Raw genomic sequence first — 24,852 nt, 5'->3', positions numbered from 1 at the left:
CTGGGGAAGAATCTCAGGACGAAAGTCAGGTGGCCCAGCCTGCAGCTCTGCAACCGCTGCCACCGGGGAATCAGGGGCCTGCACCACAGGCACCACTAGGGGCACAGCCTGTCGCTCTACAAGGGCCCCCCATTATGGCTCAAGCTAGAGCCCAGGCCGCCCTGCAACCGATACCAGAATTTGATCCTACGGGCCCCCCGTCCAGTCTGGGGCCCCGATGGAAGAGGTGGGTGGCCCGCCTGGACATGTACTTCAGGGCTGCTCGAGTGGATGACAATGACAGCATGGTAGCCACCATGCTGTACTCGGCGGGAGCCGCGGTTCAGGAGATCTTCGAGTCGCTGACTCCGGTGGACCAGACCTATGGTGAGGCGAAAGCGGCTCTCCTCGCACACTTCCTTCAACTTGCCAACGTGGACTTTGAGAGATTTGTGATGCTGTCGGCCAAGCAGAAGGATGATGAGACCCTGGACACGTTTTACGGCCGCCTACGCCGCCTTTCCCAAGGGTGCGCGTGGGGGGACGCGGAGGACATGATACGGACAATGCTGATCCAAGCATGCTCCTCCGGCAAACTGAGGAGACAGGTCCTCAGAGAGCCGGGAATCACTCTGCCCCGTATACTAGAACTGGGTCGATGTCACGAAGTGGCTGAGGCACGGGCAAACAAGATGGAAGCGGGTTCACGCTCGATCAAGGCCGAAGAGGTGTGCGCTATGTGGCGGGGCGGCAGAGGAACAAGAAGGCCTGGTGGAGCCCCCCGAGACACGGCAGGAAGATCGGGGGAGTCATGTCAGAAATGTGGCTATGACCTCCCCCACCCCACAGAGTGCCCAGCCGCAGGAAGAACATGTGGCCGATGTGGACTGCCGGATCACTTCTCGAGAGTGTGTAAGTCGGCTATACCTGTCATGGTACCCAGAGGTCCTGCCCGAATCTGGACTCCGCGCCAAACCCGGCCATCCGACGTGGCCCAGGTGGATCAAGCGGAAGAGGAGGCTCAGGCAGAGGAGGCTGAAGTAGAGGAGGAGGAAAACATCTTCTTCGTCTCAAGCATGGGGATCCTGAAAGGCAAAAGCAGGAGACAGCCAAGGTGCGTGGTGGAGGTGAACCGCTCGCCTGTTCCCGTGCTGGTGGACACAGGGGCATCGGTCAATGTTATGGCGAGGGGACATTATGACGCTCTTGACCCATTACCGAACCTGGCTGTGCCAAGAGCTTGCATCTTCGCCTTCGGTGGACTCGAGCCCATACCGCTGGACGGAGCGTTCGTGGCGAAGGTGGAGCATGAAGGCTCAAAGATCAGAGCCCGGTTCTATGTGACCCCCATAAGCAACAACACCCTGCTGAGCTGTGCGGCTGCGGAGGCACTCGGGATAGTGAGTTTTGCGTACTCAGTATAACTGGAAGATATCAACGATCTACTGGACAAGTACGCAGCCCTGTTCAACGGCATTGGGAGAATGACCGGTGATCCAGTCCGGCTACACATTGACGACTCAGTACAACCAATTGCCCTGAAACACCGGAGAGTTCCTTTTCATCTGAGGGAGCAAGTCGACAAAGAACTGGACAACCTGGTGGCCTTGGACATCATCGAGAAAGTGGAAGGCCCAACACCATGGGTGTCCCCCATTGTCGTGGCCAGGAAACCAAAGCAGCCGGACTCCGTTCGCATCTGTGTGGATATGAGGCTACCCAACAAGGCCATAAAAAGGGAGCGACACCTGACCCCGACCATCGATGACATAATTGCTGAGGTACAGGGGGCCAGATTCTTCTCCAAACTCGACCTCAGAGCAGGGTACCATCAAGTTGTCCTCCATCCGGAGTCCCGGTACATTACTACATTCACCACCCACCGGGGACTCTACAGGTACAAGAGGTTGAGCTTTGGGGTATCGTCGGCTGCCGAAGTGTTTCAGAACATTATCCGGGGTGCACTTGCTGATCTTGAAGGGGTACTCAACATCAGTGATGACATTTTGGTGTTTGCCAACACGGAGGTGATCCACCTGAAGCGCCTGGCCAAAACCTTCGAGAGACTACAGTCATTGGGCCTCACCCTCCATAGGGACAAGTGCGAATTCCTGCACCCATCAATAGAATTCTTTGGGTTCGTGTTCAAGGAGGGAGGGGTGTCACCCGACCCGCGGAAGGTTCAGGACATAAAGAGTGCACAGCCCCCGGAATCCGTGTCGGAAGTGAGAAGTTTTCTCGGCATGGTGACCTACTGTGGTCGGTTCATCCAAAACCTGGCCTCAAGGTCTGAGCCGCTCAGAGCTCTTACCAAGAAAGAGACTGCCTGGCACTGGGGTCCACAGGAACAGTCGGCGTTCGAGGACATCAAGAGCGCCCTAACAACGGAAGACACCATGGCGTTCTTCGACCCGGCGCTACCCTCGGAGATCGTGGTCGACGCCAGTCCATTTGGCCTGGGGGCGGTCCTGACCCAGGTGGACTGGGATGGAAACCTCCGGCCCGTAGCATATGCCAGCAAGGCGCTCTCAGAAACGGAGCAGCGGTACTCCCAGATCGAGAGGGAGGCCCTGGCGGTCTTGTGGGGATGCCGACATTTTCGCCTCTATGTGCTGGGGCGCCCGGTGACTGTGGTGACTGATCATAAACCCCTGCTTCCGATTCTGGCGGGCTCGTCATCAAAGCCCCCGGCCAGAATTGAGAGATGGATGCTCGCATTGCTTGAGTACGGGGTCACGCTGGTATACCGGCCAGGTGCCAACAATGCAGCGGACTTCCTTTCCCGTCATCCCGGAGTGTGTGGGGGAGTGGCGGGAGACACCTGCGCAGAAGAAGCGGACGACCATGTCCGGATGGTGGTGGAGGGAGCAACACCAAATGCACTGCCCCTGTCGGAGCTGGAGGCTGCGGCGGCCGAGGATGGGTGCTTCCAGATACTGAAGCAGTCGATGCAGAGCGGTTCCTGTAAGCTCGTCTTGGAAGCTCTCGCAGGGCGGACCCATGAGGCGAAGACCGCCCTTGAACAGCTGTGGAAGGTGAAAGATGAGCTGTCTTTCTCGGAGTCGGGGCTCCTGCTCCGGGGGGATCGCATAGTGGTCCCCCACTCCAAAGTGGGTGAGGTGATCGCTTTGGCCCATCACGGACATCAGGGTGCTGCCAAGACGAAGGCGAGGCTGCGGATGAAGGTCTGGTTCCCGGAGCTGGAGAAAAGGGTCGATGACTTTGTGGCAGCCTGTGTATGGTGCCAGGCAGCCTCCCTGGTGCAGAGGGAACCGGCTATCGAAGCAATGCCTCGAGGGACCAGGCCCTGGGAGGTCGTGCATGCGGACTTTGGGTCCACGTCCGTGGGCACCCATTTTCTGGCCATAGTCGATGAGTACTCCCGGCGGCTGGAACCCGGGGATGAGGTGCTCATCCGGAACCGCCATCCTCACGGGAAGTTGTCCCTACCTTATGAACCAGCGCCCCTGGATGTGGTCGCCGTGAAGGGGTCAATGGTGACGGCCCCCGATGGACGAACGGCTGTCACCCGTAGCGTCAGCTTCTTCAAGAAGCTGGGGGACTCGAGAACTGAACCCCCTCTGGACCCTGGTGTCGCCGGCTTAAATAAACGGGGCGTTCCCGGAAGCGGGAGAGCGACCGGGGAGCCCGAACCTGACGGACGTGTGAGTGTGAGCTCTGTTGGGTTGGGGGCTCACGGGCACGCCTGGGGGGGCAAAGGACAGACCCCCAACACTTAAGAACTGTTTGGAGGTAAAAGGGTTCAGCCATGCAATAGGAGGCACAGTGTGTGCGGGTGAGCCCGTGGCATGTTTGCACACATAACTAGGTCTTAACAGGCCATGGAGAGCAGCCCTCACATAGAATGGCTGTTATCAAATCGCTAGCAATTAGTTCTTGTTCACTTGTGTTATCCAAAGCCGTAAAGCTAAACATAAAATGTGCTTTCAATGACTATTCTCTTTCTTTTGCTGTTGGATCAGGAATGTTTTTGACCATCCTGAAGCAGAGTCGTGCAGATATACATGTAAACTAGCATGAAGGCATCCCTCCACCTCCATTTGAAATTCACCAGATTTGCCGCTGTTAGGGCCAATGTCCCATCCCCCAGTGGGGGCGACCTACGGTTGCACTCCTGTAGGGCCAGCGTGGCTGCACACTAGAAGGACATGTAACACCCCCCACCCCCTTCGGGGAGTACCTTGAATGGGTGGGGGGACACGATCACTATACATCAGTTTGTGTGCCAGGCCCTGGAACAGAAATGAGGGCCAGTTTAAACATACAAATGGAAAAAGCAACCTGTGTTCCACATGGCCATCTGCTTTTTACACATGACTTGATACATTTTTCTCAGCAACAGCCAGGCAGATTATAAAGTGCCAGGCCTGTTGTGTCCAAGAAGCTGAGTGTGGACAGTCCCGGGGCCACCTGTAGGGGTAGAAAATAAATCCTTCCCGACACCAGGAGCATAACCTGAGCCAAAACTCAAGGAAGCTAGTCTCTTCTAATCTAATCATGGTGCAGTCAGGGAGGACCAAGGACTAATGACTGGTTAGATGACCGTGCACTGTGTGAAAGAGCTGTGCCTCTGTGTGGGTTGTTCCTAGGTCAGTCCCCTCTTGCCCTTTCCATGATGACTCAATGTGGCTGGTCCAAATCAGTCTTTCTCGTAGAGCCATGCCAAACGAGTACCCTCACTGAGTACAGAATGTGTCTTTGGGAGCATGGGTGGAAGTCCCAGGCCCCTCAGCGATTTGGGGCGAGGCGATTGTAGAAGACGAGGTTGTAGGGGAGCTAGGAGAGTGGAGGGGTGTCACCCATAGACACTGGATTGTAATGGAAATATAGGGAATTCTGGTATTAGTATCATGTACATCCGGTCCCAAGCGTTAGAAGGGTTTGTGTGTGTGCGTTCTCTGCTCACAGCCCTGGCAGCCCTGCAGAAGGCTCATTTCCTGAAGACTCACAGTTCTTTATTGCACCTTGTCATTAGTGCATGTAACCCAGTAGGAATGTGTCCTGCAAGGCCACGAGAGGTGCAGAATGGACCTATGAAGAGCTATCCCACGAGAAGGGGCTGGGGGGATGAGGGTTTTAGGCCTTTGTCAGTACAGATCTCTAAGTTATATATCCCGTGACCCCAAGCACAGGACACAAACGTTTGAATGCACTTACCAGTCCAAGACCCCTGGCCATAAAACTGTAAAGTGGTCCAATTAATCAGGAAGATCTGAGAGAAGGGACGGGCTTCCCTCACCATCGGTTCATGGGATTTGTGCAGCGAGGTGCCATGGGAGAAGGTAACACATGTAGACTGCAGATGGGGAAGTTGTGGAGGCGCCGGCATGTCTGGGAAGGAGCGGGACATCGAAAGTAGCCGCTTCGCTCATGTCCATGGTACCAGGTGCACCGTGGAGCTATGAAATAATGAATTCTGTAACAGAATTGCCAATAAGAGTCTTCGTACTTGATGATGGAAGAAGAGTATCCCTGCGTAGAAGGAGATGGACCGAAGATGCGGGGGCCAATCGCCTGGTATCCCGTATGGATCAGGCTATATGTGTATTTTTTAAATTTTATTTATTATGCACTTAGTTAAATACATAACTTTAGGCTATATGTGTATAGGGTCGCACCAGCCAGTTACATGGATTTGTAAACTATGTGATGCACATCACTTGTGACTCTATGTTTTTGCCAGAGTTCTTTCTGGCAGCAGAATTCTTCACTGGCACGTACTTGTATTTCTGTGAGAATAAACCTTGCTCTCCCTGCAAAAGGTGTGCAGGGCTTTTTTTCCTAGTGGTTTATATTTTTTCTGGTGTGAACATTGAGGGGCTACTCTACAAATTTGGTGACCCTAACGTGATCCCAGATTTTCCGCAGAGACAGAGTATTCCAGGCCACAAATCTGGGGAGGCTGTGCCCACCTGCAGCAACCAGTCCGAAGCGGGTAACCTGTAGTGGTATACAGGAGCTGTTTTGACTGAATTCCTGCCTGCTCTTTGAAGCTGGCAGCAGCTCCTAGGATTTTGCAGGCCGTTATTGGGACCCTGTGATGGAGGAGCTCGGGTGAACATGCTGCGAGCGACAACAACGGCGGCGCACCCTGAGAGGGAACTTGGGGAAACTGGGAAAAAGGTGTGTGGGTTTGTGTGCGTTGAAGATGAAGCGGGGAGAGTGTATGAGAAAATGGTGTGTGACTGAGTTGAGTAGTGTGCAAAGATCACGTGGTGGTTATATATCTATATATATGTATGATTATTAAAAGTTTATGAGAAGAGAAATGGAGAAGTGGAATCCTTTTCAAGGCAGGGAATAAGATGGCGCTATTTTTTGTAACAAGATAAGAGAAGACAGAAGTAGGGGCTCCATATAATTAGTGGGCTCACATTCCTGTGCCCAATATATTCCGTGTGGGGGAATAAAATGAAGTAGTGGTCGTTATTTTTTCTTTTAGCTTGTTGTGTTAGTGTTTTAACTTATATTGTAAAGCGAGATGGGGCAAGAGAGGGCCTGTGGAAGAAGTGGTGTGGGTGTTGTGTGTGGGGGGAGTGGGGGTGTGTGCATGGAGTGAGTGAGAGAAAAGGGTGTGTGGGTAGGGGGCAACAGGGGAGCGGGAGCAAAGGACTTGTAGGAACGCTTAAGATGACCTATGTTTTGTATATGGGTGACCTTTTGTTTGTGTTTTTGTATGTGTTTTATTCGTATTTATATAGCGCACAGCAGCCCAAGGACATTGTGGCACTTGTTACAATACAAAGCTTAGTTACATAGTCATGAGGCATGCATTTGTTACATAATGAGCAGTTTGAGAAAGGATACAATATATATACAAGGTTACAATATAGTTATATTACATTTGTGTTTATATTACAATATACATGACAGGAGTAGAGGAGGAAGTTGCAGTGCTAGTTGAGGAAAGTGGTCTTGAGGTTGTTGCAGAAGTTTTTTTTTTAACATGGGGGTAGCTACACCATAAGCGTATATATGTAGCAAATTGCTGGTATGTAAGGATAAAGTTGAGAAATACCATACGTAGTGGGTGGCGGAGACACAAGGGGTATTTTGCACCCATTGCCAGAGCACGGTATGAACAATAAAGGGATACTTCAATACATGTACACATTTTTAGCAGCCAAATATAAAGGTAAAAAGCTCCAGAGGAGCAAAGAGATTTTAAAATTATGAAAAATGGTGGAGGACATAGAGGACAATGATGAGTGTAAATCTCAGTGTGACAGCGGCCCAACCCTGAGTGTTGTTAAAGCAGCAGGAAGTTCTTTACTTGGAGCAATTGATATCCATTCATGGAAATACCATCAGTGCATCGTGCTCCCCATCCACAAACTGTCAAAGAAATGCAGAAGTTCCATGGGCTACGTAACTACTGAACAGTGTGCATCCTAGATTACGCTGCATACACTAAGCGCTTCTTGCAAGGCCTTAAAGAAGCAGAAAAGACAGACATGAAGATAACATGGACAGAGGACATGCTTACGAGCTTTAACACACTGAAAGAGGTAATTCCCACTGCCCCAATGTTAGCAACCCCTGACTACACTCAGGAGTTTTACTTGTTCTCCCATTCTGATGCCAGATGATGATGGCAGAACTCATTCAGAAGAGCACTATGGGCCACAAGCCATTGGCCTATTACAGCAGAGTACTATACTAAGAAATGCCCGGACAGTTCCCTTGTAAGCAGACGCTTGCCGCTGCTGCTTTTGAAATAGACAAAAACTTGACTTTCATCATTGATGTTCCATAACATTGTACGTGTAGCATGCAGTATTTGTCATTCTAGAAGGCTCTAAATCAACGTTAACAACATCCACGTATGAGGTTATTTTATTTTATCCAGCCCAAACCTCCATAGCGTGCGATGCAAGACCTTAAACCCTGCTTTTCTGACAGACTATGTACAGAGGAAGACAGCACTTAGTATGCCTGTGAAATATTTGAATCAGAGGAGGAGAAGGACATACCACAAGCAAAAGACTTTTTGTTGATGGTTCAGCAACCATTGACCAGCCAGGTGACAGGCCTGAGACATACGGGTGCAGCAGTTGTCTGCCTAGTGGATGGTGAGTATGAGGTATTGGTATAAATAAGGCTGTTCATGCATTATTCAGCTCAGGCAGCAGAGCTCATATTGCTTATTGAAGCACTTCTGACTTCCCAGGGGTGCCGGGTGACCATCTATTCTGATTCGGCCTATGTAACAACAACGGTGCACTCTTGGCTTGCAAGGTGGAAGAGGAGAGGTTTTAGGAGGGCTGACATGTCCTTGTTCAACATGCAGCTTTATTGGATAAACTGATCGATGCACTTTCCAAGCCCTCCATGGTGACAGTGGTTAAATGCACCACCCATACCATGACAGAGATAAAGTTTGACTTGGCAACGCCGCCGCGGGTGCGGCAGCCAAACAGGCAGCTTATCTCCCAGTACCTAACATCCCTGAGTATCCAATAATAGCATGGGAACCGGTACAGTTTCCAGCACCATACACTTCTCTTCCAATAGCACAAATGATTGAATTACAAGGCTGGGCCCCACAGGAGGAAAATGAGTTATGGGAGAAAAGAGGGTGTACACATTCCCCCACAGATTTATTATGGCAACAAGAAAGCATGGGTAAGGTTGGTATGCCACACAAACTGTTGCTGGTTGCCTCGACCAGTTACATTATCCGTCTCATATGTCAAAGCAACACATTGCTGCAGATATACAGGAGGCCTGGTTTGTCCCCAATCTAAAGGAAGTTCTTACTAAAATGGTGATATCTTGCATCACATGCCAGACATACAGTACTAGCCACATCCTGAGAACAATATGAGGTGCACTACCTCGCCCTACTGGGCTGTTTCGGGAGCTCCATATAGACTATGCAAATATGGGGGTATGGGGCAATGGGTGTAGGTGCATGATTGTCATAGTGAGTCCCTTCTCTTGGTGGGTTGAGGCAGGTCCTTGTGCACATCCAGAGGCTAAATGCATTGCAAAATCTTTAGTAAGAGAGGTATTTCCGCGTGGGGTGTTTGAAATATGATGCGGTCAGACAATGGAACCTATTTCTTTAAAAACTGGGAATCAAGCATCCGATGTGCACAATTTACCACCCCTAAGCTAACAGAGTTGTAGAGAGGATTCAATGGATTGCTGAACACTAAAATATGGATTGCTGAATATCTAAGTTGTGTGCCACCCTTAGGAGAAACTGGGTGCATTGTCTCCCGCTTGCTCTATTCTGTCTGTGCACGCAGCCCTGTACGGATCATGATTTATCATCGCATGGGGTGGTAACAGTCCGGAAAATGCATACACCTCTATGTCCTCTAAGGAAGTCCTCTGACGCTCACAGGGCAACATCTGTTCTGGGTGAGGAATTTAAGGATTATTTGATTGTGTTGACTAGATCAATCAAATGTATTTCACAACAGATAGCACCATGGCGGTCTGAAGAATCAACAGATGCTGCATCTGCTTCGATGGCATCACAGCCTCTTCTATTGTCTCCAGCTGATAATGTGTTCATTAGGAACTTTGTAAGCAGGTGGAGTAAACCAAGATCCAACTGGCCTTTTACCATTGTGCATGCCACTCCATTTGCGGTGAAGGTCTGGGAGCTGCGATATTGGGTGCACCTTTCTGATGTCTGAAGGGATCCGAATGCTGCACCACCCACTAACGAGCCCAACAGTAATACATGAATAGTGTCTACTAAGATTGAGCATATCTTTGCAGAGTAATTCACTGCATGTACACATGTATATACATTATATATAGAGTTTCACAAATCATCTATTTTAACTGAATGACATTTTGTTTTAAATTTTATTTTATGCATTAGGATATTTCCACTGTTTCGGGCAAAGTATCTTTTTCCTTCTTCTTTTCCCTATCAATGCAAGTGCGATTACTTATCGAAACACCTGTTACTAATGTACGATGTGAAACTAAGAAGAGATCTGACAATACTGTGTTTCTCTCTATGTATATGTGCGTGATGCATTTCACATTGAAAATATTTTGTATTTTTATGTTTGGTTTCAGACTATATTTAGTATGTAATTTTATATGGTTGGAACATATAAAAGAGGGGGATACTGATGGGTGGTGTACCAAGGGCGGGTTTACATATCTGAATAAGGACAATAACACAATTCTGGGAATTTACATTAATACACCCATAAATGCGAATGTGATGACACAAAAAATGAATATGAATATATTACCAGATGCAAAGCTATATGTATCATATGTAAGCATATTAGAACATTTTAGAAGACTGACTAAGAAAAAGTATGATGAATACAGAGGATGAGGTTTTGACATGATAGAGGACGTGCACCACCTAGAGATGAGTAACAGTTGGTGCGCGGACATGAGCTCGGTGGAAACAGGGTAAATGTGAGCTGTTATATTTGCTCCTAAATACCACACATGTCGGGAGCCCCCAAGGTACTAATGCTGCAAGAGGTTCTGCTTTTGGATGCTCAATGTCTTGACCATCTAGCACTATGTAGGTTGTGAAGCACATTCCAAGCGCACAGCATACACCTTCTGATGATGGATCCAGATGAACAGCATTGCACCTGCAACACCAGAAGCCTACAGTGTTTGCAAAGAACATACATGCATCTAGGAGGAGTGAGGTTTGTGGCACATCGGTGGGAAGAGACTGTGATGAGCTTTATGGCAGGAAGACTTATGGGACATAGAAACAAAGTGATTCAGAGGGTGAACAACGAATGTCAAGAATACTGCGGGAGGCACGTGGCAAAGCTAACATGGATTGAAGCAAAGGAGAAGACAGTGAAGGTTCAGAAGTAAGAAGAATATGAACTGTGCTTCTATAATGCAGGAGATGTCCCCATGGGCACCAAGGACAAGTGCAAGTGACAATAAACATTCCAGACCTCAGGGGAGGAACAGCAGCAGTGATGGACTTGTACAAGATATGTTGCCAGCAGGTGTTACTGCACCTCCCACCATCATGGAATGGCGTATGCTCGCTGACCACGTTGCACATGGCTCTCCTCGTGGCCCCTGAAGCACACCTAATTATGAGACCAGGGAGCTTGTTTACTCCCATGCCACCCCCAAGTCCTACTGCCTCTGCATCACCACTACAGCCCTCTATCTTCCGTATCCTGCCAGAGAAAAAGGAAACCATACAGTTAATAAGAAAAAATGAGATCTAACTATCTGTCGAAAAGCTCAGCTGTATTGCTTAAAGAAATACCTGATCAATAGACTGTACAAAAAAAATAGAAGTTCCATTTTTTGCTTCTCTGTTAGTGCCAGGGGTACAAACAGCAGTCAGTGCCACCAAATGGCTACAAATAGTTAGATGGGAACTGATACAGCTGGTGAATGACACTGAACAAGGATTTAACGCGATTAAGGTTGAGCTAAGAGCCATCCAGTTAATGACATCGCAGAACCTGTATGTGCTTGATTTTGACTAAATGGGTCGTCAGGTACAGTAGGAAACGTTCTGTGTGGTCTCGGAGGCTCTAGGACTTCAATTCACTTGATACTGACCGGCATTTGGAGTGTGCACATGTGCAAAATACTGCTGCCTATAAAAATCCTACCCGGCCTGTGCTGCGTGTTGGTGATTTTGGCGTCTGCAGACACTGGCTGGAGGACAGCAGGATGGAGTGCTGGAGGACTATGGACTAAGGAGTGGGTGAGAGGTGGTGCAGATTGAGTGGCAGAGGACATCACAGCTTCCTCTCCCTGGCAACATGAGAGGCAAGCTTTCTTGAGACTGCAGGTTTTACCGCTCAACATGGATTCATCATCGCAACATGGATTCATCATCTCAACATGGATTCATCATCTCAACATGGATTCATCATTGTCTGGGGAGGCGCTAACCAGTCCCCTCTGTTACGTGCCTCATTGGGGGGTTTCAACCAAAGTGAATGGGGGAGGGAAAGGAGGCTGATGAGTGCAGTTGGTGACAAATAATATGACAGCACATTAACGCTAATTAGTGAAAGCTGAGTGGAAAGCGTATGAACGCTACTAAGGACACGTTGTGTGAGAACATTTGTCTTGAGGGCACGCTATGTTTGCTTGTCGCTGCCTGCTCAAGGGGGCACATGTGGAGGCATGCAGGCAGAAAGCAGTGTTATCCGTGGAGAATTGACCTGTGGAAACAACTCCTTGTGAAAGGCATTTAAGAGCGTAAGGGGGTAATGTGATCATGCTCAGCCTGTGTTAAAAAGGGAGAAAAATGGCATGTTAATGTTCCTTTTGTTTTCTGTTCTGTGATATTGCTTGTCCAGGGATCTCCCGGAAGCTATGTGGTTATGTTAGTCGCTCCTAACTAGAGTATGAATGTTTTGAAGGTACGAGTATGATGAGAGCATATTCCTAATCAAGAATGATTGTGCTCTGCTGAGTAGGAGAGAGGGCAGAAGGGAAAGAACAAGAGGGTTAATACTGTTTTCTGATGGTCAATGTTGTTTGTGCATTTCCCTTACAACCCCCACTACCCATCCATAACACAAAACCTAACCCTCTATCTGGTTACCCTAAACATCCCTGTCCCTATACACAACTTCTCCATAACCCCTTTCCCCCCATTGGCTGCCTCGAGGTTACCTTTTAGTAAGAATCAGGAGACTGTGCGCTCTCTTTCAGGAGACTGTGCGCTCTCTTTCACCACTTAGCAAGCCCCGCCCACCTGGTGCATTCCTGTTTGCTGCACTTTTTCACCACTTAGCAAGCCCCGCCAACCTGGTGCCTTCCTGTTTGCTGCTCTTTTTCACCACTTAGCAATCCCCGCCCACCTGGTGCCTTCCTGTTTGCCGCTCCTTTTTCCTACTTAAGGAGCCCTCCAGCCTCTTTTCCTTTGCAGATGGGGAGCAGGTGCAAGTGGAACTAGGTCACCTGGCCTAAGCCCGCCCACCTGGTACCTTCCTACCTGCCGCTCTTTTTCACCACTTAGCAAGTCCTGCCCACCTGGTGCCTTCCTGTTTGGCGCTCTTTTTCACCACTTAGCAAGCACCACCCACCTTCTTAGCCCTGCCTCTTCCTTCCTGCTCCTAACTATTAGTCAAGGGCGTATCTCGCCCCGGCGTGCTAAGCGAAGGGCAGACGATGAAAAGGGGAATTCCTGTTTGGACCTGTTCGGACAAGGAGGACCCAGGGCCCGACCCCCTGCTCAGACAGCAGGTAGGCATGAACCAACATGTGTTACTCCCTCTGGTCCCCCCGTGATGTTCCCTTGTGCCCCCCATTCTCGCACACAGGTGTTGCCTGTTTTGCTTTATTCTCCTACCCTGCTCCCCCCTCACCCCACTCAAGCCTACTTCTGCAGGAGTCTGTCCTGATACATTCTGGTTTCACCATCACCATCTTGTGGACAATGCTGGATTTGACTTTTAAGGACTTCATTCATTCATGGTGCATCACCCTTTCTCAACTCTCATGCTGAACTTCTTTTGCATCTTGTACTCATGGTGGCCCTGAATCATGCTGTTCCCATCTTCATCTTGTATCCTGGCTTGCAACATTATGTGTTACTACTGACTTCTGCAATTGTATTCACTCTCCCCTCTTGCTTCTCCACTCTTTTGACTGCTAACTCTCTGTTCTCTCCTCCTTTCCCTTCTCCCTTTTCCTATCTCTTCCCCTTACTTTCTTCTATGCACTTACTCTATCAGAATTGTCCCTTGACCTAGTATGATAGCAACCTCGTCTGTCTCCTCTTCCCTCCCCTTACTGGTTTTTTCCTCCCCAAACCCTTCCAGCACTATCTGAAATGTCGTCAGGCCGAATATGATTGTCGCTTGTTTTGTTCCACCCCTACCTTTCTGCACCCCTCTCCCTCACCTCTTGTTTTTTTTTCGGCTCTACCAGAAATGTCGTCAGGCCTAGTACGGTAGTCACCTGTCTGTTTCCATTTCTTTCCCACTCTCCCCCTCCCTTCCTTATCTATGTCTTAGCTCTTGCACTATCTGAAATGTCGTCAGGCCGAGTACGATAGTTAATTTCACATCCTCACTGTTCATGGCCTGTAAGAATGTCATTGTTTTTTCCCTTGTTCCCTCCCTTGCCTTGAAGTGCTTTGAAACACATTGGCCCTCATTACGACCCTGGCGGATTTCGCGGTGCAAAATGCACCGCGGAGCATGGCGGAAAGCCGCCGATAGCGCCATGGGGGTTGGCGGATTTACCACCCCATGCCGACCTTGGCGGAGCGGTAAATCCCCAATCCCCATTTTACCCTTCCCCATTCCCATTCTTGCCCCATAGGGTATAATGGGAGTGGGGAAGGAGTTAATTACGCCGCCGTAAAGTACGGCGGCGTAATTAACAACGAGGTCCCTTAGCGCCATGGTTTTCTCCGCCCGGTAAAACCAGGCGGAGAAAACCTCCATGGCGCTAAGGGAACTCGTAGTACGGCGGACGGGTCCGCCGCGATTACCGCTGGCGGTATCCCACTCCGCCAGGGTCGTAATGAGGGCCATTGTGTATAGGCGCTATATAAATAAACTATCATATCATATCATATAATATCATAACCAAGGTGGGAGGGGTCAATTAGCCGGTCAAGTGGCACAGCGAGTAGAGCTTGTTTGTTTGTTTGTTTGTTTTTATTATTTATAATGCGCGAGTGTACCCGGGGGTATCAGGGCGCAGCCTTTACAAGAATATTCGAAGCTTGGTTACAGTACAAAGAATATACATAATAAAGGAATAACTACACCAGTGTTATATACAAATCAGTGGTAGGACTACAGGCCATTATATACAGGTAGGCAAGGCAGATAAGCAGGTAAGCAGGAAGGCACATATAGTTACAATTTGTACAGGTGGTGCTGGGCACTCCATGGTTTTAGTGGGTCTCGCTTTTCAACCATGAGATTACCAGTGAGCGGAAATTCTGGTAGGGCATGTCAATTCTAAGGTTTGGAGGCAAGGAGTTCCACAACAAGGCAGCTTTTACCGGGAAGCTATTACCTCCTATGGTGGACCGCTTGAAGTGGGGAACAGTTAGACAGTTTTTGTATGCGGTTCTGGTGTGTCTTGAAGAGGACTGTCGGTGGAATCTGTTGATCAGATAGGTTGGGGCGGCGTTGTTCAGAGACTTGTGAGTGAGTGATGCCGTTTTTAATAGAATTTTATTTTTAGTTGTTAGCCAATTGTTCTGTAGGCTATAGTTTGTAATGTGCAGAGCCTGCTGACGCAGGTTCAAATCCCGGCAGGGCCAAACTCAGCCTTTCATCCTTCCGAGGTCGATAAATGAGCACCACACACCGTGGGTAATAATAAGCAGCACTCAGATACCTGAGGGTTTGTGGCGCTTTATAAATGCAAAATTATTATTATTATTATTAACTGCATTTGGCTTGCGTGGTCAGGAAGGAGGTGTGCAATACTCCAGTGGTGTGACATCAATCTGCTCACAGCCATGGAAGAAGGCATCTGCAAAATAAATAGGAGAATCCTGCTGTACTTATGAACCCCCAAACAATGCCACAAATGGGTCTCTCACACAGATAATGGAGGCCGTGCAAACCCTCAGAGAAAATATGCAGATGGAAGCAGGGTTTCATAAGAGTGATTAGCTCGATGATCTCTTCTCGTGGGCACTCTCGTGGATGGGAGCAGTTGTGAAGATACTAGTGTCAGAGGTGGTGTTTGTGCTTGTGATCTTCTGCACTTGCCAGTTGGTACTTCGATGGTGTGCTAAAGTGATTCCCAATAGGGCAATGATGATGGTTTCAATTGGGATAAGCAGTGCACCTTGCGGTACTAAAGATGGGCAGGTACAAACAGATGACCCAAATATGCCCGGCATGGTGAGAATAGAGCAAAGAATTGATCCCCCTGGAACAGTTACTAAGTTTGAAGTTTGAAGTTTTGTTTATTTGTAAAGCGCACCAGGCCCATGGGCAACCGGGCGCATAATCCTAAAGACAGGTTACAACAAAGTATATACACAGGGCCAGATTTGCTGGTAGTACATAAATACAGAAAACACATACAGGCCGATTCATGGAATAATTAGCGCAGCGCAAGTGGCCAAAAACGTGCGAATCGCAGTGGAATAGCGAAAATCGCAGTGCAAGTGTGAAAATCGCACGAAAAGCAGCGCACATCGATTCATGGAAGGCTGTGCGCGAGAAAACCATCGGATGTGCGATAAAAAAGTGCGCGGCGCACCTTGGCGCACAGGCCATCTAACTGCGTGCGCCAGGTCACAGCGAAAATCGCACAGGCCACAGCGAAAATCGCACATAACGCGGCGCACGCAACAAAAGTAGGCGGAACACGGGGCGTAACACTCGGAATGGGGAACAACTTGCCAAAATGTGGGCGTCACGGTGGAAGTACAGGGCACAAGTGCGCAGAACACCCACACGCTCGCCTACAACACGTATTCATGGAATAGAATAGGGCAAAAAAGCGCACGCTCAAACCAGCGCACAGGCACAAACACGACCGCCCCAAGAAAGCAGGCGGTAGCGTCTCTGCGCCTGTAAGAAATGTGCGCCAAAAGGTGCGCCAACAAATAGCACCTATATACTGCCATGATGAATGTCCTATACTGTGTCCCTCCAGGACAAATGACGTGCAAAGGGGTACCCACAAACACGGACACCCGCTGACAAAAAATACGTGTGCGTGTATACTGGGGTGCGCGGGAAGTCTCACACGCGATTTGGCCATGTACGTGGATTTCAGGGGTGCGCAGGAATTTCCACACGCGATTTGGCCAGGTACGTGGATTTCAGGGGTGCGCGGGAAGTTCCACACGCGAATTGGCCGGGTACGTGGATTTCAGGGGTGCGCGGGAAGTTCCACACACGATTTGGCCGGGTATGTGGATTTCAGGGGTGCGCGGGAAGTTCCACACGCGATTTGGCCGGGTACGTGGATTTCAGGGGTGCGCGGGAAGTTCCACACGCGATTTGGCCGTGTACGTGGATTACAGGGGTGCACGGGAAGTTCCACACGCGATTTGGCCGGGTACATGGATTTCAGGGGTGCGCGGGACGTTCCACACGCGATTTGTCAGGGTACGTGAATTCCAGGGGTTTGCGGAAAATTCCACACGCGATTTGGCCGTGTACGTGGATTACAGGGGTGCGCGGGAAGTTCCACACACGATTTGGCCGTGTACGTGGATTACAGGGGTGCACAGGAAGTTCCACACGCGATTTGTCAGGGTACGTGGATTGCAGGGGTGCGCGGGAAGTTCCACACGCGATTGGCACCGTGCAAGCAGGGTACGTGTATTTCAGGGGTGCGCGGGAAGTTCCACACGCGATTTCAGCAGGGTACGTGTATTCCAGGGGTGCGCGGTAAGTTCCACACGCGATTTCAGCAGGGTACGTGTATTCCAGGGGTGTGCGGGAAGTTCCACACGCGATTTCAGCAGGGTATGTGTATTTCAGGGGTTCTGGGGAGTACTACACGTGAATTGGCCATGTGGGTCCTCCCAGGTGTACGCTCCACAACCTCCACGGCCCCTGCAGGCAGCCCACGCCACGGGGGACTACCCTGCACCCCTGCTCATGTCCCGCAGGCAGCCCATCCACCATGGGCACGCCCCCCAGCCAACCCACATGTCACCTTGCACTACTGATCAACAATGCAGTGCAGGGGCACCCTCCACCAGGCCCCCACCCATGTCTCCCACCCACCCCACCCCCCAGCAGTGCAGGGGCACCCTCCACCAGGCCCCCACTCATGTCTCCCACCACCCCCACCCCCCAGCCAGCAGGGGCAGCCTCCACCAGGCCACCACTCATGTCTCCCACCACCCCCACCCCCCAGCCACCAGGGGCAGCCTCCACCAGGCCACCAACCATGTCCCCTATCACCACCACCCCCCAGCAGTGCAGGGGCACCCTCCACCAGGCCCCCACTCATGTCTCCCACCACCAGCACCCCCCAGCCAGCAGGGGCACCCTCCACCAGGCCCCCACTCATGTCTCCCATCACCCCCACCCCGCAGCCACCAGGGGCAGCCTCCACCAGGCCACCACTCATGTCTCCCACCACCCCCACCCCCAGCCACCAGGGGCAGCCTCCACCAGGCCACCACCCATGTCCCCTATCACCACCACCCCCCAGCCACCAGGGGCACCCACCACCAGGCCCTGTAGGGGAGGGGTGGTCCAAGGAACCCCCCCTGGCCTGCATCTCCACCCCAGGTGAGGGCCATGGCTCATCGGGCGTCCCCTCCTTACCACCAGGGCCCAGGTGGTGGATGGCTCACCTGCTGAAGACATTGCCCGCACGTATTAAATTTAGCTAGGCCTCAGAAACCATTTTTTGTCTGCTAAAGATGGTGTGAGCTCAGCGCGCTGTAGCGCGGCCCCCACCTTCAGAAAGTTTCAGTCCTCCTTGTCTCCGCAGCACCATGGTAGATCCGCTGCAAGCCCGTTCCCACGAACAAGACGGGCATGATCTAGCGTAATACATTAACATTGTAACAGTTCACCTTCCGCAGTGTATCGCTGCTCCCACAATGACCCGGTCAGCAAGGCCTGGGCGATGGGAAGATCTGTAGAATGGTCATCCACTGAAAGCAGACAGGTACCCAAATATGAATGTACGAAACCACTTTTTACACATGTATCCTCTCCATACAACCACTCTTACTAAAGAAACCTGTGAAATTGTGTAATTATCGTACATGACACCAGCCGTGAAGGACCCACACCCCTTGCAGTGGTGTGCAAATAATAAAAGCATTTCCGGGGGATTATTCTTCATAAGTATCATCGAAAACCCCACGCCCCGCGGTCCCGCGCCACAACTGAACTGATGCTGCTAGGGTACACAAGAAAACGAATGTAACCATACCACGGGCACATGTGAAGAGTGTGCGAGAATGCACTCGTCACACGTGTATGTCTAAGCCCCTCACGTGCCACCTCCGCCACGTACAGTGGCGAGTTACTTTCTATGTACCCCACCAACCCCAATAATACCTCACTTACTGCAAATGTATATGCATATAACTAAATACTGTAGTTGTTAAAACATAGTGTACGAATAAGGTGCTCAGACTGGGTATAATCGAGACACATCCAGCAAAGTTTAAATGCATGTTTTAAAATGATTTGAATAAGTATTATAGAGTGTTCAAATGTTTGTGATGTTTTTACCTAAAATCGGCAACACACGAGGGAGATACCTTTGTGAAATGCATGCAAGGCCAATCCCCCTCCCACCCTGCGAAGGCTGCCAAGACATGAGAGCAGAGGCCCGCGCTGCGCTACTCCGCCTCCCCCAACCAGACTGGAGCCGCTTCAAAGATTTGTAGCCCCCTCTGCAGCACCCAAGGCCACGGCCCGCCACCTGCATTAGTTACAGCACAGCAGTAAACCTCTGCCTGAACACCCACTTCCAAAGGCGCCCCCTCGTAAACCCCATAACCCACCGCATCATCTTAGACCTATGGCCCTGTGCAATCAGGACACCCAACACTCTGACAACACACAGCGGCACATCCATAACAACTTCTAACAAGACAGAAAGACCTGTACCGCCGTCCCAAGCCCTGAAGCTTAGCACCTCGACCTATGGCCCCGGTCAACAGGACTCTGGTAACCATGTCCTGACATATTACCGCCAGACCCCTCACAAGGTACATTCCTCCTGTGTTGCATTAACCTGTAGAATAACCTATTGGAAGATTTACTAAAGAAGATAATATTGAAATGACTGAATGACTGCGGTGTGCATGGCCTAGGGCAAATAAGTCAGGAAAAGACATTCATCTCTGACACTGGCCGCGATGGCACAACAACACCGCCCGGATGAACTCTGCATACCTGCCAGGCCCTGCCCAACCCACGAGGCTGCCCAGTGACGTTCTCCAGCCACGGCCAACCACATCGCAGCAGCACCTATAGTTAGTCGTCGCCACCCAATCCCATTGAACTTGTGCCCCCTATAGTGTGTAGGTTCTTATGACGTTTTTTGTAAATATATATGCCTGTCTTTGCTATTGTCAGACAGAGCGCTCTCAGAGTTTGCAGAGTTCTTTGCATGCCGTATTTCCATTGATAAACTCCCATTTAAGCTCACCCGCACTTTGTCTTGGCCTTATTCCCGATTTGGGAGAGTCCTTCATTGTCTCTCATTGTGGGGAGGATCGTGCTGGCTGGGGACGCTTGCCTTCAGCCCTCACCCATGTCTCCCACCCCCCCACCCCCCAGCAGTGCAGGGGCACCCTCCACCAGGCCACCACCCATGTCTACAACCACCCCCACCCCCCAGCCACCAGGGGCTGCCTCCACCAGGCCCCCACTCATGTCTCCCACCACCCCCACCCCCCAGCCACCAGGGGCAGCCTCCACCAGGCCCCCACTCATGTCTCCCACCACCCCCACCCCCCAGCCACCAGGGGCACCCACCACCAGGCCCCCACCCATGTCTCCCACCCCCCCAACCCCCAGCAGTGCAGGGGCACCCTCCACCAGGCCATCACTCATGTCTCCCACCACCCCCACCCCCCAGCAGTGCAGAGGCAGCACCACCAGGCCCCCACACATTTCCCCCTGCACCCCCACCCCCCAGCCACCATGGGCACCCTCCACCAGGCCCCCACCCATGTCTCCCACCCACCCCCACCCCCCAGCCACCATTGGCAGCCTCCACCAGGCCTCCACTCATGTCTCCCACCCACCCCCACCCCCCAGCCACAATGGGCAGCCCCCACCAGGCCCCCACTCATGTCTCCCACCCACCCCCACCCCCCAGTAGTGCAGGGGCACCCTCCACCAGGCCCCCACTCATGTCTCCCACCCACCCCCAGCCACCATGGGCACCCTCCACCAGGCCCCCACTCATGTCCCCCTGCACACCCACCCCCCAGCCACCATGGGCACCCTCCACCAGGCCCCCACTCATGTCTCCCACCACCCCCACCCCCCAGCAGTGCAGGGGCACCCTCCACCAGGCCCCCACCCATGTATCCCACCCACCCCCACCCCCCAGACACCATGGGCAGCCCCCACCAGGCCCCCACTCATGTCTCCCACCACCCCCACCCCCCAGCAGTGCAGGGGCACCCTCCACCAGGCCCCCACTCATGTCTCCCACCACCCCCACCCCCCAGCCACCAGAGGCAGCCTCCACCAGGCCCCCACTCATGTCTCCCACCACCCCCACCCCCCAGCAGTGCAGGGCACCCTCCACCAGGCCCCCACTCATGTCTCCCACCACCCCCACCCCCCAGCAGTGCAGGGGCAGCCTCCACCAGGCCCCACCCATGTCCCCTATCACCACCACCCCCCAGCAGTGCAGGGGCACCCTCCACCAGGCCTCCACTCATGTCTCCCACCACCCCCACCCCCCAGCCACCAGGGGCACCCACCACCAGGCCCCCACCCATGTCTCCCACCCCACCCACCCCCCAGCAGTGCAGGGGCACCCACCACCAGGCCCCCACCCATGTCTCCCACCCCCCCACCCCCCCAGCAGTGCAGGGGCACCCTCCACCAGGCCACCACTCATGTCTCCCACCACCCCCACCCCCCAGCCACCAGGGGCACCCACCACCAGGCCCCCACCCATGTCTCCCACCCCCCCACCCCCCAGCAGTGCAGGGGCACCCTCCACCAGGCCACCACTCATGTCTCCCACCCCCCACCCCCCAGCAGTGCAGGGGCACCCTCCACCAGGCCACCACTCATGTCTCCCACCACCCCACCCCCCAGCCACCAGGGGCAGCCTCCACCAGGCCCCCACTCATGTCTCCCACCACCCCCATCCCCCAGCCACCAGGGGCACCCACCACCAGGCCCCCACCCAAGTCTCCCACCCCCCCCACCCCCAGCAGTGCAGGGGCACCCTCCACCAGGCCACCACTCATGTCTCCCACCACCCCCACCCCCCAGCAGTGCAGGGGCAGCACCACCAGGCCCCCACTCATGTCCCCCTGCACCCCCACCCCCCAGCCACTGTGGGCACCCTCCACCAGGCCCCCACTCATGTCTCCCACCACCCCCACCCCCCAGCAGTGCAGGGGCACCCTCCACCAGGCCCCCACCCATGTCTCCCACCCACCCCAACCCCCAATCACCATGGGCAGCCCCCACCAGGCCCCCACTCATGTCTCCCACCGCCCCCACCCCCCAGCAGTGCAGGGGCACCCTCCACCAGGCCCCCACTCATGTCTCCCACCACCCCCACCCCCCAGCCACCAGGGGCAGCCTCCACCAGGCCCCCACTCATGTCTCCCACCACCCCCACCCCCCTGCAGTGCAGGGGCACCCACCACCAGGCCCCCACTCATGTCTCCCACCACCCCCACCCCCCAGCCACCATGGGCAGCCTCCACCAGGTCCTCACAATCCCCAATCATGTGCGTCATGGTCAGCCTCCACAGCCAAAAAGCCCAACCAAGTAACCCATTCACCCACATGGAAAAGGAAATTACATGTTACACCCCCAATGTTCATAAAGCTAATGAACCCATGTCCGTCACACACAATGGTTGCAATTGAATGGGAAAACACCCAACATGACATGCATGAAAGCAATGAGATGATACGACACAGTGAAGTATGAAAACAAAAATCTATTAAAAAAATAAGAATGCAAATGAAATGAAACAAACTACAATGGGAATGAAAAAAAGATAAGCTGCATGTCCGTGTAAAAAAATGAAAAAACCAAATCCTAATCCAAAAAAATGTAGTCCAAAGTCAAATGAAAAATAAAATCAATCCAATGAAGAACTATGTACAAAACATCCAAGGGTCCATGAGCCCAACTGAACAAAGGAAACCTACAAAAAACCCTAACTAAAATGCAACTATATACAAAAAGTGGAGCAGTGTCCGTCGACTCCAAATCATAAGAAGAAACAAAGGAAACCTAAAACTAAAGAACTATATACAAAGGCGGCGGGCAAGTCCAGCGGCTCACTCCGTGGTGTTCCGGGCCAGGGCATCATCGAACTCCTGTTCGATGTCCCGGAGGCGGTCCTGTTCCATGGCCCCGAGGGTCCGCAGGGACGACGCCGTGTCCTCCTCCAACCCCCTGCGGATTGCCTCGAGGCACTCGGCCCGCCTCAGGGCCCTCCGCATGGAGTTCTCCGCCCTGACCATTGTGAGCCGCGCCTCTTCCGCCCGCCGCCGCTCCGCACCTATGGTGTGGCCCAACCGCTGCCACACGGAAGACACTCTCTGTCCTGGGCCCTCCTGCCCTCCGGCCGATGCCTGCCCCTTCGATGTCGAAGGCCCCGAGCCTTCATGGCTCCCACCATGTTGCTGCTGCTGCTCTGCCTCTGCCCGTGCACTGCCTCCTGCTGCCTGCACATCCTCCGCCGGCTGGGGTGCAGTTGTTGATGTGGCCACCCCTGCTGGACGTCCGACTCCCGACTGTGGCAGGGATGCCTCCTCCACCAGCCTGGCCGCACCGTCAGAGGCAGCTCCACAGGGCACCCAGGTGACTGATGGGTGGGAAGATGGCACAGAGGACGACTGGCGCGTAGGGGGTCCAGTTGAGGAGGGGGTCGGAGCAAGCCCCATCAGACGGAGGAATCCGGCCTGGGTGACCTGTCCCAGCAGGCTGACGTGGTCAACGAGCCATTCGAGATGACGTGCAGTCTCTCCATGAAAAGACTGCAGGTCACCTCGCATGGCCCGTTGACGCAACGCCACACCAGCCAGGACAGGCTCAACCCGGACCTGGATAGCCACGTCCGCAGGCAGAGGAAGGCCAGTTGACGTCAGCTCATCCCCTGCCTGAAAACGGGTCTGGACGTAGGCATCCCTGCTGGTGCAAGATGATGCAGGGACAGGATCGGGGACATGATAGCACATATGCACCTCCGCGGCGGCCTGTGCTGCCTCCTGTCCCTGGTCCTGCACTGCACCACTAGCACCAGTGGGATCCCCACCTCCAGACACCGTCTCTGGTGCTTGCACGGCCTCCTCCTCCACCAAACCCCCCACCAACCTGGATGACTCCGTGCCATCTTCCCCTGTTGGGCCCTGTGGGGTCCCAGCTGCCCCTTCTGCTGCCGAGGAGTCCAACTCCAACCTCCGCCTCTTGGACCTCCCCCCAGCAGCTGCGGCCTGGGACGCGGCACCGGACTCCTCACTCCCCGACGAGATGACAACACGGGAGGGGAGCCGGGCCTTGCGTCTCCGGCTGGCGGTGGGATCCCCACCGCTGTGCTCCACAGCACCTTCTCCGCCCTCTTCATCAGTTGACGCTGCAGACAGGGAGAAACAAAACACAGGCATCAGGGCACTGTACAATGGACACATACACACATGACAGTTGCACATGAGTGGCATTGGCAAACCTCAGACATGTCATCACAATCCCCAACACACATGTCATTACAACTTGCACACATGAGCCATACCACAGCCATATCGCAACTGCCACCACCATCCCTACACATACAACTGCATGAGCAGCCAAAGGGGAGCCAGACATCACATGCAACACAGGAAGTGCACCACACATGTACACACACCACCACATTTGCATGCATGTGTACACCTCTGCCAAGTGTCGCAGTGTTCAGACGGCATCCATGTCACATCTGCCAATCAGGCTTCCACATACCGCTGTCACATGCATCCGTGTTGCATCACTGTTGCACCCTTGTCAAATACACACACATGCACATGTACACAGTGCTCATACATGCAGCCGAAAACAACATACATGCGTGACATCACGGACATGTCTAGTTACATACACATTCATCCAAACATGTGTGCACACACAACTGCATTTGGCATGCAAGCCTACACACACAAGCACCATCCATGTCTCACACATTACAGCCCTCGCATGTGTCAGCCCCACGGCCCTGTAGACCCCCACCCATACTCGACCCCATACAAACAG

General features: G+C 52.7%; 1 protein-coding gene across 1 annotated transcript in view; it reads left to right on the top strand.

Annotated features, from left to right (window-relative positions):
* Positions 1–24,852, top strand: part of LOC138481606 (extracellular calcium-sensing receptor-like) — a 109,626-nt gene that overhangs the window by 9,955 nt on the left and 74,819 nt on the right. The window contains exon 2 of the mRNA XM_069613803.1: positions 5,994–6,177. Coding sequence (XP_069469904.1) covers positions 5,994–6,177 — 184 coding nt within the window. The remainder of the gene's footprint in view (positions 1–5,993; positions 6,178–24,852) is intronic.

The sequence above is a fragment of the Ambystoma mexicanum genome, chromosome 5p (genome assembly GCF_040938575.1).
Source record: "Ambystoma mexicanum isolate Mex_15411 chromosome 5p, UKY_AmexF1_1, whole genome shotgun sequence".
NCBI lineage: Eukaryota > Metazoa > Chordata > Amphibia > Caudata > Ambystomatidae > Ambystoma > Ambystoma mexicanum.
Note: the sequence above shows the minus strand (reverse complement) of the source record. Positions and strands in the feature narration are given on the sequence as shown.